The sequence below is a fragment of the Suillus paluster genome (assembly GCF_016628075.1).
Source record: "Suillus paluster strain FC165 chromosome Unknown EDB91scaffold_96, whole genome shotgun sequence".
Lineage (NCBI taxonomy): Eukaryota > Fungi > Basidiomycota > Agaricomycetes > Boletales > Suillaceae > Suillus > Suillus paluster.
This window is the reverse complement of record NW_024537656.1, coordinates 25,852-41,744: the sequence shown is the minus strand read 5'-3', so window position 1 is coordinate 41,744 and position 15,893 is coordinate 25,852. Positions and strand designations below refer to the sequence as shown.

The following is a 15,893-nucleotide window of genomic DNA, read 5'->3' as shown; positions in this document are numbered from 1 at the left end:
TGTTCTATTGTGACCTATTCTATGTACATAGCATACACTAATACTTCTCTACAGTAGATAGGTGGATATGGTATGGTGGTGGGCAGGAATATGCTGGGGAGGAGTGTGGGAAATGTTGAGATCCAGGAAATGACCAGAAATGGCTATGTTTTGGGTGTAGTGACAAATTTCCCACAGTCTAAAAAATGCGGTGGTGGGATGCATCAAAGATGCATTGGGTGATGCACCATACATTAGCAGGCCTAGCATTGTAGCATGAATGCATCACTATTAACCCTACAATTCCAATACTTTATTGCATTATTATGACAATAACGCCTGGAATTTGGAATTTAGATGTATGTCACACTTTGATTTTGCGGTCATAGACTCGATAGTCACAATCAGACTTGGGTAGATTTTTTTCAAGGATCTATACCTAAGATCAAATCAAGACTCCTAGATATTGCAGTCGAGAAAGGTGCTTTGGATGTTCAACAGCCGAGTGTCGAGATTTGTTCTTCCACCCTCTCGTGCTTATTGCGATAATGAACAGCCTGTCAAGATCAAACCCACCGGATCATCATCCAGGCTCCTTTCCAACCCACACTACACATGAGACTTTTTCCCGGAAACCATTGTCGGCGGGTCTATGCATCACGGAGATGTGAGGCAGCCAGCATCATTAAACATCATGGTAGAGTACGAGGGATGGACAATGGTTGGGCTGCGGGGTTTTATCATCACAGAAGCTAATAGAGAAAATATGGTGGGGGACTATTCGTCGGACACGAAGGGTTTTGTGTAGATGGAATTGTAACTTTGCATTTACAGAAAAAATAGTGCCCACTATTTTGCCTCAGATGTCCGGCGTCAATGAGAATAACTCTGGTTGAAACGTAAACTCACAATTCTCCCGCTGACGAAGAAACAGAACAAGACCCGATGACATCTCACTTTCATAGAGATGATACATCCTCCCAAACACCTACCACGCCCACTCAAAAGCAAACACGGGAGGCTCGAATGATACTCAAGGGTCACGAAGACTGGGTGAGAGGCGTAGCTGTCATACCTGGCGCCCGTCTCCTTGTCACTTGCTCGGACGACAAAAGCCTTCGCATGTGGGATCTAGACAAGGCGCATCAAGTAATGGAGCCCTTGTGGGGTCATGATGACTATGTCTTGACAGTCGCAGCGTCTCATGATGGGCGTTGGATTGCGAGCGGAGGGTGGGGCGGAAACATCCTGGTCTGGAAAGTGAGCACAAAAAATGAGTCTATCTCGTTCAAGGGACACAAGAGTGCCATCGGAAGCATCGTATTTGCATCGAACAGCGGCAGATTTGCAAGTGCGTCGGCGGACAAAACGGTATGCGTGTGGCGGAGAGATACGGGCAAAATCGTGCTAGGACCACTCTATGTGGGCAGCGCCGCATTGTCGGTGTCATACTCCCCTGATGGGAGGAGGCTAGCAGCAGGTACCGATGAACATATCATCGTTTGGAATGCAGCAAGCGGAAAAGAATTGCTAAAGATAGAGCAGCGGGCATTGGAAGTCGCATTCACTCCAGATGGCCTCCATCTAGTCAGCGGAAATCAGAAGGACATCCGAATCTCAGATGCTGCTACTGGAGACATCATCAAACAGTTTGACGCACATGCCGAACCCTTCCAATCATTAGCCATTGCTCCCGATGGCAGCAAATTCGCTACTACGTCGAGCGACAAAACGACCCGCTTCTTTGACCTGACCACTTTCGAACTCATCGACGAGTCACTCGAGCACCCTGATATTGTCTGGTGTGTGGCTTTTTCGGAGGATAGCCAGCTTATCGTGACTGGCTGTGAAGACCGACTTGCTCGTATATGGAGTGTTCCTCAGAGCAAGTCAGAGAAAGAGGGGCGCGAAAGGCTCCCGCGGCCAAATCGCGCAGGATTGCCGCATAGGTTCTTTGATGACGTCCGAGTCAGTCCTTACTTTAGACTAGCTCACAATATTTGCATGACTGACCGGGTGTCCAGGTCGAAACAACTTATCCGCCGTGTCGCCCCAACCGGTCCGCACATGGAAGCTTGCAACACCCCACAGGGCACTCCCGCATCAAGGACCTCATTCACCGTCTCCCATTTCGCAGGCTGTCGCCACAAGCACAGCCTGAGGTGGAACACTCATGGCACTTGAGGGTCACGCAGTTGCCGCAGCAACTCCTACCCACTCGTAGGTCGAGATCTGGCCAAGAGCCACCAATCGTCGACGTTGCAGTCGGGCGCAAGTTCACTGTAATGTGGATCTCTTACCCCTCGTTTCCTTTTTACTGATTGGCGCCGTACAGCGTCTTGCTATTGCCCATCCGCCAGAATACAGGAAAGTCGACGATACCCGACGTCCACCTAGAGAGCAGCCTGTTGTGTCACAGGACATGGCGGAAAATGACCCGTCGTCCGAGTCGGCTGAGACTGATTCGCTCCCAGACATACATTGGTTCAAGGCGTTCATCTGCTTTTATTCGTGCTGGTCTCATGGCAGACTGAGAATGCCTCCACGATGGCGCTTGGAGCTGGTTGACCAACCTCACTAGGACCACATGACCTAGCTGTCGTGGTCCACCTTCACTCATCTTCGCTCGTTTACATAATTCCGCTACGTTCATCTGGTGCAGGATTTGTGAACGAGTACTCTCTTCTGTACAAATGTATGCCATCCAACGTTTATGGTCTCAACAGGTAGATAAGTACCACGACGAAACTCCAAAATAAACTCCCCAACAAAATACTTATATTCCTTGCAGAGAACCCGTTAAGTGTTTTTGATGACTTGGAGCTCTACATCACCGCCGGTGGACTCGTGCACGCGCTCCTGGAAAGCGATTGTAGTCATGGCAGTTCCTTCGTCGGATTCAGCTACAAGCTTAGCGTGATATTGTCGGACGCTAAGGATAAGGCGTGGTCCAAGCACAAACTGCTGCACGAAGGAGATAGTCTGATAAGCGCCCCAATAGACCTGCACTCCCACGGAAGTCGAGTCCTATAGATATGGTGAGGAGTGGTCAGACGCAGACGTCAGTCACAGATTAGCCTACCACGATATTTGGAGACGGAAAGTCGAGATTAACAGCGGTATATCTAGAATGTGCGAAGCTTCAACACCACATTCAAATTAAGCTTACGCTGCAAAGTAAAGCACATGTGATTTTATCAACACCGTGAAACAGTCCGCGATGGCGGATCCTGCTGATTGTCGCTGCAGTTCACGGAAGTGTTTTACAGCAACCCAGGCTGCGAAACTCAGTGCGAGAACCTCTCGCATGGTAAGAATGATCCAAGTCTCGTCTACGAAAAGTTGGTCGATTCCCTTATCAACACACACATAGGTGCCGGAGAGGACGAGTATATTCCGCTCATCACCCCACTTGCGATCATGACAGCCGAAAAAATTATGACGAGAAAGACGAGCATCTTTCTCGATCGCTGATATGTGGCAGGTAATCGAGTGATCATGATGACTTGCATGAGATTTCAGTCGAGTCAATATCACTGAGATACTAGAACTGAGTAGCTTACCACCCAGCATGACATTTACGATCAAAACCGTCGAATTTATAACGCGGTCAAGGACGGTGCCTGAAAAGCGCGAGCACTGGTGAGCCTCGGAGAACCAAATGTTTCAAACGAACTCACAGCTGCTTCAGTGGTTATATTGAACCGACAAGTGAGAGGAATCTCACTCACCCCTGAACAGAAACCATCGTGCAGTACACCCACCTTATCTGTTCGTGAAACTGACGGGAGATATGCTGATGCAATTAGAATTGAATCCAGCATATGATGCTGGTTGTGAGAAATACGGTTTATTAACGCAGTGCCAACTTGTGAGCGTTACAAACATACACAGTGTATAGTATTCCCACGTAGCGCACCTGTAGTATCCAGTTGAAGTCAGCATAGTCATAAGCTAGTACGTACGCTGAGATACAGGACGTTCATGAGGGACCAATGTTATATCTGGATTGAATCACGATGTCTTCTCCTGCTGTCTTTTGCTATGGATCAGCTCTACGCACCCAGACCAGTTCAAACTATAAAACCATTATTAAAGATATGACTTATCCGGTAATGGCACCAACCTACTTCTTTCCCGAATGTCAGTGCTAGAGATTACCATCGGGAGATCAATGATTCCCTGGATAAGTAGTATTTTCTGGCTCACCCCAATCATATAACACCGCAACAGTGGAAGCAACCGCAAAACCACAGTCAAGATCGAGTGAGACCTCACCAACATCACCCGAATTGCTCTCCACGAACCTGTAACATAGCTGAGAACGCGAACGAAATCGACTAGCGGCCACCAACTGGGGTCATTTGAGACCTGGGTCATATCCAAGGGGTCGGACCGGTGTCAGGAAGCGGCGAACTTGATGGACGTACGGTAATGGCGTTCGCGCTACGTAGATATACCCCGTTATACCACTACCCAAGACTACCAAGCGCTTTTGTCCGAAATACGCTGTGGAGCGGGATCGATTATGTTAGCAAACCTTGCTGATACGCTCCCTGAGCTTACATCAAATGACACCGTATACGAAAGCCACGCACCACCCAATCATGCCATCATGAGTCATCTAAGCTTTCGTACCTCAAGCTCAGTGACCGAAAAGGGATAAGTGGATTGTTATAGTAGTCGAACAAAGGCAACAGCTAAGGGGGTAAATCGCAATACGTGAGGTTTTTGTCCGCAAGGCCCTTCTGTCCGAAAGATCTGGGATACAAGGTGAGTTGCAATTCCCGACATGATGCATCATCTTGCGCCGTGCCAGCGAAGCTGGACAACCGTGGCCAACTAGAAGGTGGACCCAGCCTGACTCGGAGAGTCAATCGCATATGCAACTTCCTCGACGGCCTTCATCCAATTGGGGCAACGGTTTCGACCGTCTTCCACAGGCGATCCCGGTTGTGCTCAGAATCGATCTCTCGAGTGACGTTCCTGCAGCGGTTGTCTCCTAATGTTTGGTCGTAAGTGAGCCTGTAAAGTTTAAACGACGTCCACAAAGTGTCACACATCGCACGTAAACGTGGCGTCGGACCATGTGATACGTCACGTGTGATCCTACCGAAATAGGAAAGCTGCTCTTGGAGTGCGTGTCTGGTCTAACGCTGCACGCTTTGCTATAAACGTTGCTCGATGACCCAGTGACTTGCAATCCATTCGTTCTCTCGCATGAACTCTCGCAATCATCAACCTCGCTGGAAACGTATGATCGCTATGAAGAAATCCTCAATTCCTTCCATCTCTCTTGTCTTCGGAGAAGCACAGCAGGTTTCGTCGTCCCAAACCGCAGCTGAGAAGCTACCCCAGATCCTGCGCAAAGCTAGTCCCAATTCTACATGCTCAATTTCAGAGGCTCGGTCAGAGCAGTCTTTGGAAGAGATACCAGTCTCTGCTTCTGTTGACCAACCCGCCATTGCCCACGAAGCAGGGCAACTTGACGTGCCGACCACTCGTGCTCAATGTGCATCACTGTTAGCGGCGGAAGGTACTCTTTCATATCTTCACGTTATCTCACTTCTGAATGTGGCATATCGTCTCAGGCTCACATCCTATTCCTACGCCGCCTAGTAAGAGTGACATGACGGTTGTGCAATCAGGTGCATCTGCGGTCTCCGTAGATTCAACAGCACCTGTTTCGTCTGATCCTTCTGATCCTCTCCCTCGTGATATCTCTGTTGCAACCTCGTCTCAAAAGTCTTCTTGGTTCGCTTCGTGGACCCGAGGAAAAGGCGAAGGGCTACCTGACTCCGGCGTCGAGACGACCCGACGCCCGACTTCAGTGCAAGCGTCCGGGAAGGGATCTTCGATGTTTTCAGAAACTGTACATTCGGAAACTCCTACCGTCTCTTTAGTTTCAAAACTACCTATTCTCAGTATAACCGAAGATGGTCAGCCAGTCAGGGAAAGCATTCCTACGCCAACCCTTCCACAGGATATACCTACGAGACTACATTCAAACTATCCGCTAACTACTTCTCCCCATTCGGCATCATATTCATCTTCCTCTTCGCCAGCAGCCCATCACTCTCGACCTGGCACCGCTCCCACACCCTCGCCGCTGGACGAGGATGTGCCTAAACTTCCTCCCGCCAAGTTGTCTCCAGCGAGTCCGTCCACTGTTCTGCGAAGTGGTGATGCATCACATTCTACTTTGACGCTCAATCACTCTACTAGCCGGTTTACACTGAGCATCCCTTTACTTGGGCGACCAAAGCTTCCTCTTGAACAGACTGTTGCTGCAGCTCAACTTGACGATAACAGAAATATGACGCTGCAAGCAGATTCATCTCTGCCTTGCAAGCAACAATCGAGTACGCAAGGTTTGTTACGACCATCCACGCGCAATTAACGCGATGACTGAACATATTGTTTGATAGAGTCCATACCTCTCGCTACAGAGAGGCCTTCTGCAGCTGTCACAGAGACGACTGAGGTGAATGTCACGGCAAATGTTATAGCTCAGCTTGAGGAGAAGGGTACTGCAGGTGCCACTGAAGCTACTAACGCGCAAACAGACACATGGTGGTCATATCTTGGATGGGGTGGTACTCGACCGTCCGGTGCTCAACCGCATGAAAGTGAGATAGAAATTGAAAATGCTCCCACTATCTCGGTTGTTCCCGATGCACTGCCCCTGCCAGTTGGTGAGATGGTACCACAGCCAACCGTCGATTCCGAGACCGTTGTTCCTCAGAAGTCGGAAGATGGCACTGAGGAACAAATCGCATCACAGGAGGCCCCCTCCGTGCTGTCCGCTGACGCATCAGGATCGCAAGGCTCTGCATGGTATTCCCCGTGGTCGTGGTACCAAACCTCGTCTACTCCCGTGATATTGACAAGCTCTCCTTCGGACACTCAAGCGGTTACCGGTGGAGAGGGGAACGTGCAGCCGGAGCTCAACAAAGATGATGAACTTTTAACACATGCGACCAGTGCTGTTCCCCCTTCGCCGGAGCCACAAGTTCCTGCTAGCGAAGCAAATCCGATTTCATCGACAATTACCAATAACAGATCCGGCTGGATCTCCTTTTTCTCAGCTCGAGCAGTGGCGATGAAGAGCATTACAAACGAAAGTCACAATAAAGAAATGGAAGTTATGGATTTGGACGAAGATGAAGCTAGTCTAACTGTTGGCCCTCCATCATCGGCCACTTGTTCCATTCCGTTGAACAAGGAAGTCAACTCACCATCTCCGGGTCTAACAAGTGTACCGCCTGTTACTCCTCCCTCTTCATCTCCAGCTCAAAAACCCGAGGACAAATCTACAACTAATGGCTCGGCCAATATTTCAGACGCCGTCCGGCGCGGTGCCAAGCGCCCACCATCTCCGACGCCTTCGAAGAAGTCAGGGGTGAAGACGCCCACAGTCCCTCCTCCTCCGAACTTGGTCCTGCCTACATGGGAGGATACTTTTCACACGCAGCCTCGCGCCTATGTACCTGCTCAGCCTCCATCTGCCCTTTCCAAGACCTTTCAATATGTCAGCGAGGTACTCTTTGCGCGTGATGAAACTGTCACCCACAAGAAAGGCAAGGGAAAGGCTCGAGACAGGCCTATGGAACCGTATGAAAAGGCACTCCCACGCTCGTGGGATGTGATCGGAGGACAGGAACAACAGGACGTGCTTAGAGGATGTCAGAGGGCAGTTGTGATTGGCGTGCACGGGTGGTTCCCTGGTCCGTTCTTACTTTTCCATAGGAAGATTCGACGTGCTCATACGCAGCCTCCGAAGGTGCTGTCATGCGGACGGTTATCGGAGAGGTTAGTCTAGGCCAGTTGTCGGGTATCACGGTTCGACTGACCCTTGTGCAGCCGACTGGGACGAGTTCAAAGTTTGTGAACATGGCTGTTCAGGCTTTGGAAGAATTCCAAGACAAGCACAACGTGAAACTCTCCAAGATCACAAAGATACCCCTCGAAGGCGAAGGCACCATCAGCCGCCGAGTCGATAAGTACGTCCTGAACATCTCTCCCTCGACAAGATCTATCTGATGGTCACCTCGTGAAAATAGATTGTATCAGAACCTGATCGGGAATAAGGAATGGATGGATGACCTCCAGAATGCCGATGTAATCTTTTTCGCCACGCATTCCCAGGGATCAATTGTTTCGACTCACATCTTGGATCGCCTCATCGCCGAAGGGCACATCCGAACAGCAGCACGTGACTTGGTTGCCGCCGCAGTTGAACTTGCTTCTGGTAGCACCAGTGTCGCACTCCCCCCGCAAAGGGTGTGTTGCCTGGCCCTGTGTGGAATTCATCTTGGACCGCTGAGATACCTAAGCACGAGCTCATTAGTCCTACCTTATATCCAGGTAAGTCGTGTGATTTCGTTGCGCACCCAAGTTTACACAGGACAACCTAGTACTTCGAGTCGATTGCTGCCAGGGAGCTATTTGAATTCCAGGTAAGTTAGTTTCATAAAGTGGAACACAGTTAGTGATGGCGTTACCACCACCAGAATACCGACAGTCAGATTTCCAGAGACTACGTAAAGGCCCTGGGAAACGTTCTGGATAATGGAGTATGCACAACACCTGGGCTGATTATCCGTCGAATTAACTGTATTGTCTCCAACAGGTTAAGATGGTGTATATTGCGTCCTTGAATGACCAAGTAGTAGGGCTATACTCTGGGCTGTTCACTTCAGTGACGCATCCCTTAATCTTGCGTGCATTGTATATTGATGGAGATGCATACCAGTGCGTGTCGTGTCGCTCGCCTTACACGAATTTTACTAACGTCACAAAAACCTCCATAGTTCCTCAGATTTCCTGTCCAATCTCCTCGTTCTCCTGCTACGTATTCGAAATGCAGGGCTGTCAGACGGTGGGCTCCTTACTCATTTGTCGGAGGCAACCGCAGGGTCGCTGAATGGGGTTGGACATTCAACCGCATACGAAGAGACTGCTACATATTCGTGAGTACTATTCTTCCAGAAAAGATATATGGTTGACTCCGCAATCAGCTTCGCAATCAGCTACCTTTTTCTATCCGACTCTGGACAGCAACCACAAGTTGAGCTTGCGATGGAGCCATTTGATGCCCGAACGGAGCAGAATGACTACGAGGTTTGCTACGTTCCTGTCATATATGTTCCTTGCAATGAATCTTGCCCTAGATCCCCTGGGCGCTCCGTGACCTCATTGCTGATGATCGGGTCGCCGAGCTCTTCTCAGATGATTTTATTCGTCTCCGAGATGCTTTCCGAGACTGGCAACCCAAGACTGCAATTTTGCGTGATGTAAAGAGGAAGCTCCAGCCGATTCAACGCCTTTCATCGACCATGATATTCAGACATGCCGAATCTATGAGCAAACTATGATTCACCCCCGTCGCAGGATCTGATCGATGGAGCTCGCCGTTTCAATCTACTCACATTGCGTCACTAGATTTTCACACACCACAGACCTAATACTCTTGAAACAATTTCCCCCGTCACTGTATATCATTCATTTGCATCGCCCCTTGCAGCCGGCACTCACAAATATATATAATTCATTGAGAACATTGCGATGCAGGAAAAAGTAAGTTCCGAAGTCCAGAGAGTGCGGATGCGGATCCACGACCTCCGGATCTTACACACTAAACAGTACAGCAAACACGGCGTACAGAACTATCGGATATGTCTTGTGATGCATGTGTTCAGAGCAATGAAATCAGAGCACTGATGTGATGGGGTTCGAAAAATCTTCAGCAATCACATGGAAGAACGTTGACGGATGGAGCCTGGAGCCCGGAGGCTGGGCGCGCAGCCACATCAAACTTTCGGACTACCCAACCGTGCCGATCCTCCTTATTCTGAGAATTCAAGACGGTCCCTATGGCACGTTAATGATTTAATCCTATCTAGTCGAAGATGTGCACGCAGATCTAATTTTCAAGTTCTCATCAAAGATACACCACATAATTTAAGATGAATGGCTATACATAAAAATGATAGGCATCAAGTAGAGAGTACAGCCATGTCAACGGTATTCGGCCCCACAGTCCCCTATCGTGGTGATCATCCGGCGACCATTAGACTGAGCTTGCACTGCTTCAATGGCACGATTATCCTCCTCATTTAACCTGAAACCAAAAGCACGGTCGTTGTCACTGGTGTGTTCAGAAACTCCCAAACGGGCGCCTGGAGGAAACAAAAATAAATCTCCGCTTCGAGGGCAGATGATTGTCTCACCAATGATTACAGCTCCGACAAAAGAGTGATCAAGAACCCATCGTGTGGCTATGTTTGCAATGCTTAGCCCCCCATGACGATCTCCGATATCACGCAGCACTGCCAAGAGGGACTGGAAAATTGCCCAGTCGCCCCAGGCCTTCAAAATCATGTCAAGATACTAGGGGCGGTTATGAGATCTTTCCGAGTGCGCTTAGGCCACCCTACGCGGAGCAAGAGATACGTACCTTGCGCTGAGATGGCGTCAAAGCACCGGAATAGAGGTCTGGTTCTGGCTGGTTCAACCACTGGTCTGCTAAAAATCCACCGCACTGCCAAGCGCTGTGTAGTGATCTGAGATCACAGTGAGGAAAGCAATACACATACAAGTGTGCCATATGTCAATAATTTCACATTGTGTCGTTCACATACATCGGCCATCCCGTGCAGGGGTCGAGTGTCAATTAGGGAAAACTAGATGAAGGTGAGAATGACAATTGAGGCATTGGTTTGGAAATCCTGACCTGAACTTGATTTGAAACGATGAAATTAGGCCCCAATTGTGTACATATTTCATCTGTTCGTATGGCATCAAAATTGCACAGGCCGACCGCGCTGATAAGCCCTTCATTCTGAAAGTCTTGAAGAATTTGGAGGGCGGTGAGATATCCTTTGTCGGAGTAATCTTGCCAGTGAAACTACAGGGGAAGACCGTGGTATTGAACCAAGGGAAGCATATAAAACCCTGACTGACTTGCAGTAAATCTATAGTGGTTGTGCGCATGCGTGTCATGCGCTCACGGATCGCGTTCTCCACCACAAAACGCGACGGTTCTGTTTGCCGGAATACACACCACTTTGTAGCCCCGACAACGTCTGCCGGACTGGGTAATGATTCTTTGAATTGCCCCTGAAAATACCGGCTCAAAAGGCGCAACCTGAGTGACACTGAGGAACATAACTTACGTAGAGTATTTCTGCGCTTCCATAATGATCGGCTGCGAGACATCTTGCTCAGCTCACGGCAAATGCAGTGCAGATTAGAACATACCCTATACGCCGATACCGGCGAAGTCAGTTTTATTGAAATGACCTATCAAGGAGCACGGATTGCGTACCATATCTACCAAAAATGGCGCTCATAATTGCAGAGAAACCCGCATGACTTGTAATTCGCTACTCACCGAAGGCATTATAACCCATTTCGACGTGCCTGGCCATTGCTTGACGAATCTTTGCTGCCGAGGCACTTCCCCAAGCGTTACTTGACAGCTGCCAGAGACCTACCCACACCCGAGGTACGGTGAAAGGACCAAGAAGGAAAGTCTCTTGCGCTCTTGTTCTGGGCATAGTTAGGAGCAAACCAGGATAGGAGCGAAAGTGAGTGAAAATGTGGCATTATAATGAATCTTGATCAAACTCCGTTCTAATCTATGAAGAGGGCGCTAAGGGGAGGGGAGAAATTACCCGGACATGTTTGAGACAAGTTGACAACCAATTGTGACATACATACTCGTTTAGAATCGGTGTCTTGACATAGGCTAACATCTGAGAGGACACTAATTATCAATACCTATTTTCAAATCATCAATTGGCACGGCAAACAACAAATGACCGTTGACAGACCGCGATCGTACGTACGAAAACGCTTTGCGCCAGCCTGTGTTCAATGATGCTGACTTAACCTCGAAATAGTTGCGGGATCAGTCCTGTGGCTTCTAATGATGACACTTCCACTGCTGATGCCCGAGAATATGCACCGCAAGTGTTAAATAAGTTCGGATCCAGCTGTCCGACAACTCGTGTTTGAATCCTCCCCCACATACAATCACCAGCGCTCATCCTGTTACAATGCCCGCCCCCGAAGTTGCACCTGTCCACATACATGAGACTGCCAAAACACTTGGGCATGTGTAAGTCGACATCTTACCCCTTAGCATGGTCCATTTACTGATGATTGTTGGTAGTAACTTGATGGTAAGTCAGAGATACCCTCAGGTCCCAACTGAAGCGCATATGCACTTTCCTCTCACAGGTGGACACGTTGATTGCGAATGCCACGATAGATGAGCAAGTGTCTGTCATTTCGGCCGCCGCATCGGAACACTGACGATGATACCCAACCAGCTTGCGCGCAATCACTCGAAATCTTCTTGCAACCGGCACGCCCAGTCTCGCGGCGGCATTCACAGCTGCGGCACGATCGCGCCTCCGTCATACCAGTGCTAAACGCATAGCGACAACAAACGGCTTATTCACGACTAGTCTCAATGGCATCCATGCTATTCCCACACCAGAGCTAGATAATGCACTCGCCCGTGCTCGTTCTCTATATGGAGCTGGAATGGGTTTGGCAAGTTTGGGTATTCTTTCTTCTATTGTACAAGCGACTGTTGGCTTGAGATGGGAAGAGGATGGCGTAATGGCAGATACTTTGGCGGTCATAGATGCGGATATTAGCCAAGCCATCCAGGTCGGTGTCAACGCAACCCTACCGCATATCTTCTACTAACCGGATAGTGGCAGAGTTGCAAAGAAGAACTGGAAGGCGGACGCGTAAACGATATGGCTGTTGCTCAGGAAGCGATAGGTAATCTATGGTCGGGTATCGGGGAAAGTGCCAGGGACGTCGAGATTTGGGGCGGAGAATTCCCCTTTGATAGAGCATCTAACAGCATCGAGTGCTGGAAAATTTAGGCACCTGTCTAGATGAATGACTTGACTGAATGTCTCGTTGTAGGGCAGACGCTACGTAGTCACTGTTTTGGCCTTTAGTGGAATAATAACGGTGGCGAACACTAATCTGAAGCTAGCTCGGCTATGATTCACAGGCGGGAACCATACTAGAGAGCGGCGATCAATGCGGATACCATCTATCAGAAATAGGGCGTCTCTATTTACCAAGCAGTGGGTACGCCGGAACGTTCTGACAATAATCGGAGCAGCGAAGCGTAGTTTGTTTGTTGACCGGTCAATTGATTGCAAAAGTAATGTCAAACCATTTAAGCAACCCTAAAGGCTGTCAAAGGACGTCAAGCCACGGGAAGTAAGTTTAATCGCGAGTGCAAATGACTAATCTGAAAGTTAAAATGCAACTCCCTCAGTATTTTGTTTAGGATAGTTCAAGGAACGTGCCGTTTTCTGCCAGTGATCACGCCCGAGTCCGTCCAATTCAGTATTCAGGAGAGCCCCAAACCTCGGCAACGTAAACTCAGGCTTGTGTAGCGTCGATTGTGTGTTCGCCGCCACTTGATGGATGCAGCGTGCTCGTAAGCGAAATTCGAATCAAGGAGGGTCGTTAATTCGTTTGTGCTGGGGAATATCGTTACTTAGTCAGGATATTCGAGAGCGGTCGAGTGCCTTGTGCTGCGACCTACTCACGCATATTTTTACAGGCCCCGAATGCCCATACTATCAAAGGGGTGTCAGATTTCTCTGCAGGAACTCCACGAAACGGCATTTGCTGAACCGCGGGATGGCGCCATCAAATTGTGTTCCAAGGGACGCGATGATACTGAGGGCTGAGAGAGGCTGAGAGTCGTGAGGGTACACGCAAACGTCTCGTGAGAAGGATGACAGAAATCTGCATTAAACCCAAGAGTCGTGCGCTCAGATCGCGGGCTCGGCTTCTAGAAAGAGCCACTTTTCATCCACTCCCTGTTAAAGGAATAGCGCCTGGGCCCAGGCCGCCAGGTGCTGATCACAAGGAAAAACAGCATTATGGTCTCGTTATGATCCGCCTGCTAACTTAAGTAGAATCGACCAGCACTTAAGCGTTAATTAGCAGCGAGAGACAAATTACTCTAAAACTAATGGGGACATCAGTCAGACTGAGGCCCTCAGAGAATGACATGTTTTATATCGGTGTTTAAATTTTATGCTGTACAGTGTACACCGTGATGAGATGATCATGAGGCTTTGCCCGCATCTCCCAGGCTCCCAACTTCCCTCAATGTCGAGCTAGATTGCTTTTGCTTTGATCCTAGACCAGCCGATTGGTCTTTGCTATTCACAATTCAATATGGCGTCATGGATGCTTGTCCGTGAGCTGCTTTCTATAGCGACAATCTACGGTAACGCTCCGTTGACGGCTGATTTTGAATTTCTGATCACGATAAGGTGGAAGAAGATGAAAACGTTTTCGCAATCATCTTCCGGGAACTTAAACCAAATTGCTCCCACCCGCTCTTAACTGTGACGAGCGCTCCGGAACGGCTATCTTCATTCTATCTGGTCTGCGGCCTATGGGAGACGATTCTCAACCACAGTCTGCCAGCCTGTCTCGACGTGAAGAGCTATCTAACCCGACAGCCTAATTCTCCATTTGAAATAGTTCAACTAATCGTTGGGTTATTTTGAAGTGCGCTCTGATAGAGTCCACTAATCACAACACCTACGAGGCGGTAGTGAGGATCAGCAGGCCTCAGCGCTACAGTGCTCATGGGCGAGCTGTTGACGAAAAGTTCAGATTGGCATCCTGGCGTCAATGCAGGGCCCCAGCGTGGCCGGCATCTTGCCCCAGATATAGTCCTTCTAAGTATATAATTCGGTCAAGTACAACTTACCAGCGCAAAATACTTTTGTCCACCAAACCTTTGACAATCGACTCATTATCTGGCGACGACCTCGTCTTTGGCTGCCACGGCCTCACTGCTATGATTCATGCGTGATAACCCACAGAATGTTCCCTCTTTTCTGCGCTGCCGGGTCATGATTCTTCATTTTATGTCGCCTGCGGATTCTGTCGTATGTTCCATCACGTGCATTGCTATTGCACCTCGCTAATAATCTCTCTCCTGTTCGTGGCTAGATTTGGTAGTACATGTGATGCGTTTTCATAACTCCTTGTTTGAATTGATTTTGAATGCCCGTTGAGATGCAACGAGTCAGTCTTCTACACGTTATTTTCCGTACTTACGTTCTGGTCGTGATTCCAGTTTATAAAGGGCTTCTGTGAATCATGGAGGCGTGTTAGTGACCTGTCCTCCACCTCGACCGGGGCGAAGCGAATTTACGGCTACTAAGTATGCATCGGTGTGTACTCTTCTGCCACGTGCAGCTTGTTTACACCATATGAGGTGTTTATCGTTAGGAACGTCCAAGGCCGCCATTCACCCACCCGTGTTGATTGCCGGCTACCTCGAGCAAGATCTTTTGCTAGAAGAGGTGGCCGTACGTGTTTCTAAGTTCTATTGTGCTGATCCGTCGACCAGACTCGACCATGTCGGTATCTTTACCCCACTTGACAAGCCGTGTTCATCGTTACACATACGATTGCGTACCACATGCAACTGTGCTGAATTTTTGTACAGTTCATTCGTTTTCCCATGTTTATGTTTGCCCTGGTAAACAGACTCGAAGACTAATTTGTCGTCTGCTTCGTGCCGCAAACTCGTGTTCCCGTCGTTCTAAGACGAAAAGCAAGAAGGTACGCCAGAGTGTTTTATCTGCCCAGTATCCCAGAACTCGCTCGAGGCTTGACCGACATCTATATCTTCCTGACCAAAGTGTTTTCGTTCGGGGACCTGAGTGATCCGATAATCCATGCGCGCATGTCATTTGTTCCCGAATTTTCTCCGAGATCGTCCCAACAGATCTCTTTTAGCTTGCATTGACAACGTGCTAGTTTCACGTCCACATGCGTCCACATCGTATATGACAAGTAAGTAGTAGTATTGTTCCGACTCGGAGTAGGTTAGGCGA

The 15,893-nt window shown here is 48.9% G+C and overlaps 5 protein-coding genes across 5 annotated transcripts; 3 read left to right on the top strand and 2 right to left on the bottom strand.

Moving 5' to 3' along the window:
- Positions 1-924: 924 nt before the first annotated feature.
- EDB91DRAFT_1253957 (WD40-repeat-containing domain protein) lies at positions 925-2,560 on the top strand (the record flags this gene model as incomplete). The annotated part of the gene is made up of 3 exons (XM_041323729.1): positions 925-1,947; positions 2,004-2,261; positions 2,315-2,560. 3 exons carry the CDS (start codon positions 925-927, stop codon positions 2,558-2,560), a joined length of 1,527 nt encoding a protein of 508 aa, XP_041171720.1.
- A 218-nt stretch (positions 2,561-2,778) lies between these two features.
- On the bottom strand, positions 2,779-3,288 carry EDB91DRAFT_1253956 (uncharacterized protein; the record flags this gene model as incomplete). Its single annotated transcript, XM_041323728.1, has 3 exons — positions 2,779-3,006; positions 3,062-3,104; positions 3,149-3,288. 3 exons carry the CDS (start codon positions 3,286-3,288, stop codon positions 2,779-2,781), a joined length of 411 nt encoding a protein of 136 aa, XP_041171719.1.
- A 1,854-nt stretch (positions 3,289-5,142) lies between these two features.
- EDB91DRAFT_1164267 (uncharacterized protein) lies at positions 5,143-9,655 on the top strand. The gene is made up of 12 exons (XM_041319924.1): positions 5,143-5,515; positions 5,571-6,350; positions 6,408-7,706; positions 7,763-7,791; positions 7,843-7,982; positions 8,043-8,346; positions 8,397-8,438; positions 8,493-8,555; positions 8,612-8,733; positions 8,793-8,951; positions 9,000-9,102; positions 9,153-9,655. Exons 1-12 carry the CDS (start codon positions 5,200-5,202, stop codon positions 9,354-9,356), a joined length of 3,561 nt encoding a protein of 1,186 aa, XP_041171718.1. The 5' UTR covers positions 5,143-5,199; the 3' UTR covers positions 9,357-9,655.
- Positions 9,656-9,797: 142 nt separating this feature from the next.
- Positions 9,798-11,794, bottom strand: EDB91DRAFT_1164259 (NADP-dependent oxidoreductase domain-containing protein). Its single transcript, XM_041319923.1, has 10 exons — positions 11,704-11,794; positions 11,375-11,635; positions 11,309-11,313; positions 11,157-11,189; positions 10,945-11,100; positions 10,715-10,888; positions 10,578-10,664; positions 10,439-10,522; positions 10,212-10,371; positions 9,798-10,160 (listed from the first exon to the last, which is right to left on the bottom strand). Exons 2-10 carry the CDS (start codon positions 11,538-11,540, stop codon positions 10,000-10,002), a joined length of 1,026 nt encoding a protein of 341 aa, XP_041171717.1. The 5' UTR covers positions 11,541-11,635; positions 11,704-11,794; the 3' UTR covers positions 9,798-9,999.
- A 247-nt stretch (positions 11,795-12,041) lies between these two features.
- Positions 12,042-13,326, top strand: EDB91DRAFT_1316132 (uncharacterized protein; the record flags this gene model as incomplete). Its single annotated transcript, XM_041325185.1, has 5 exons — positions 12,042-12,103; positions 12,158-12,167; positions 12,226-12,266; positions 12,318-12,663; positions 12,717-13,326. The coding sequence occupies 5 exons, from the start codon at positions 12,042-12,044 to the stop codon at positions 12,885-12,887; spliced, it is 630 nt and encodes a 209-aa protein (XP_041171716.1). The 3' UTR covers positions 12,888-13,326.
- Positions 13,327-15,893: the final 2,567 nt, after the last annotated feature.

Excerpts from the sequence above, each read along its gene's own strand:
- EDB91DRAFT_1164267 (XM_041319924.1), top strand. The coding sequence starts at position 5,200 with ATGAACTCTCGCAATCATCAACCTCGCTGGAAACGTATGATCGCTATG. Across the intron at positions 5,516-5,570 it reads ATCACTGTTAGCGGCGGAAG|GCTCACATCCTATTCCTACG; the intron begins GTACTCTTTCAT and ends ATATCGTCTCAG. Across the intron at positions 9,103-9,152 it reads CGGAGCAGAATGACTACGAG|ATCCCCTGGGCGCTCCGTGA; the intron begins GTTTGCTACGTT and ends ATCTTGCCCTAG.
- EDB91DRAFT_1164259 (XM_041319923.1), bottom strand. The coding sequence starts at position 11,540 with ATGCCCAGAACAAGAGCGCAAGAGACTTTCCTTCTTGGTCCTTTCACC. Across the intron at positions 10,665-10,714 it reads TCGTTTCAAATCAAGTTCAG|TTTTCCCTAATTGACACTCG; the intron begins GTCAGGATTTCC and ends ACCTTCATCTAG. Across the intron at positions 10,523-10,577 it reads TATTGACATATGGCACACTT|TGCGGTGGATTTTTAGCAGA; the intron begins GTATGTGTATTG and ends AGCGCTTGGCAG.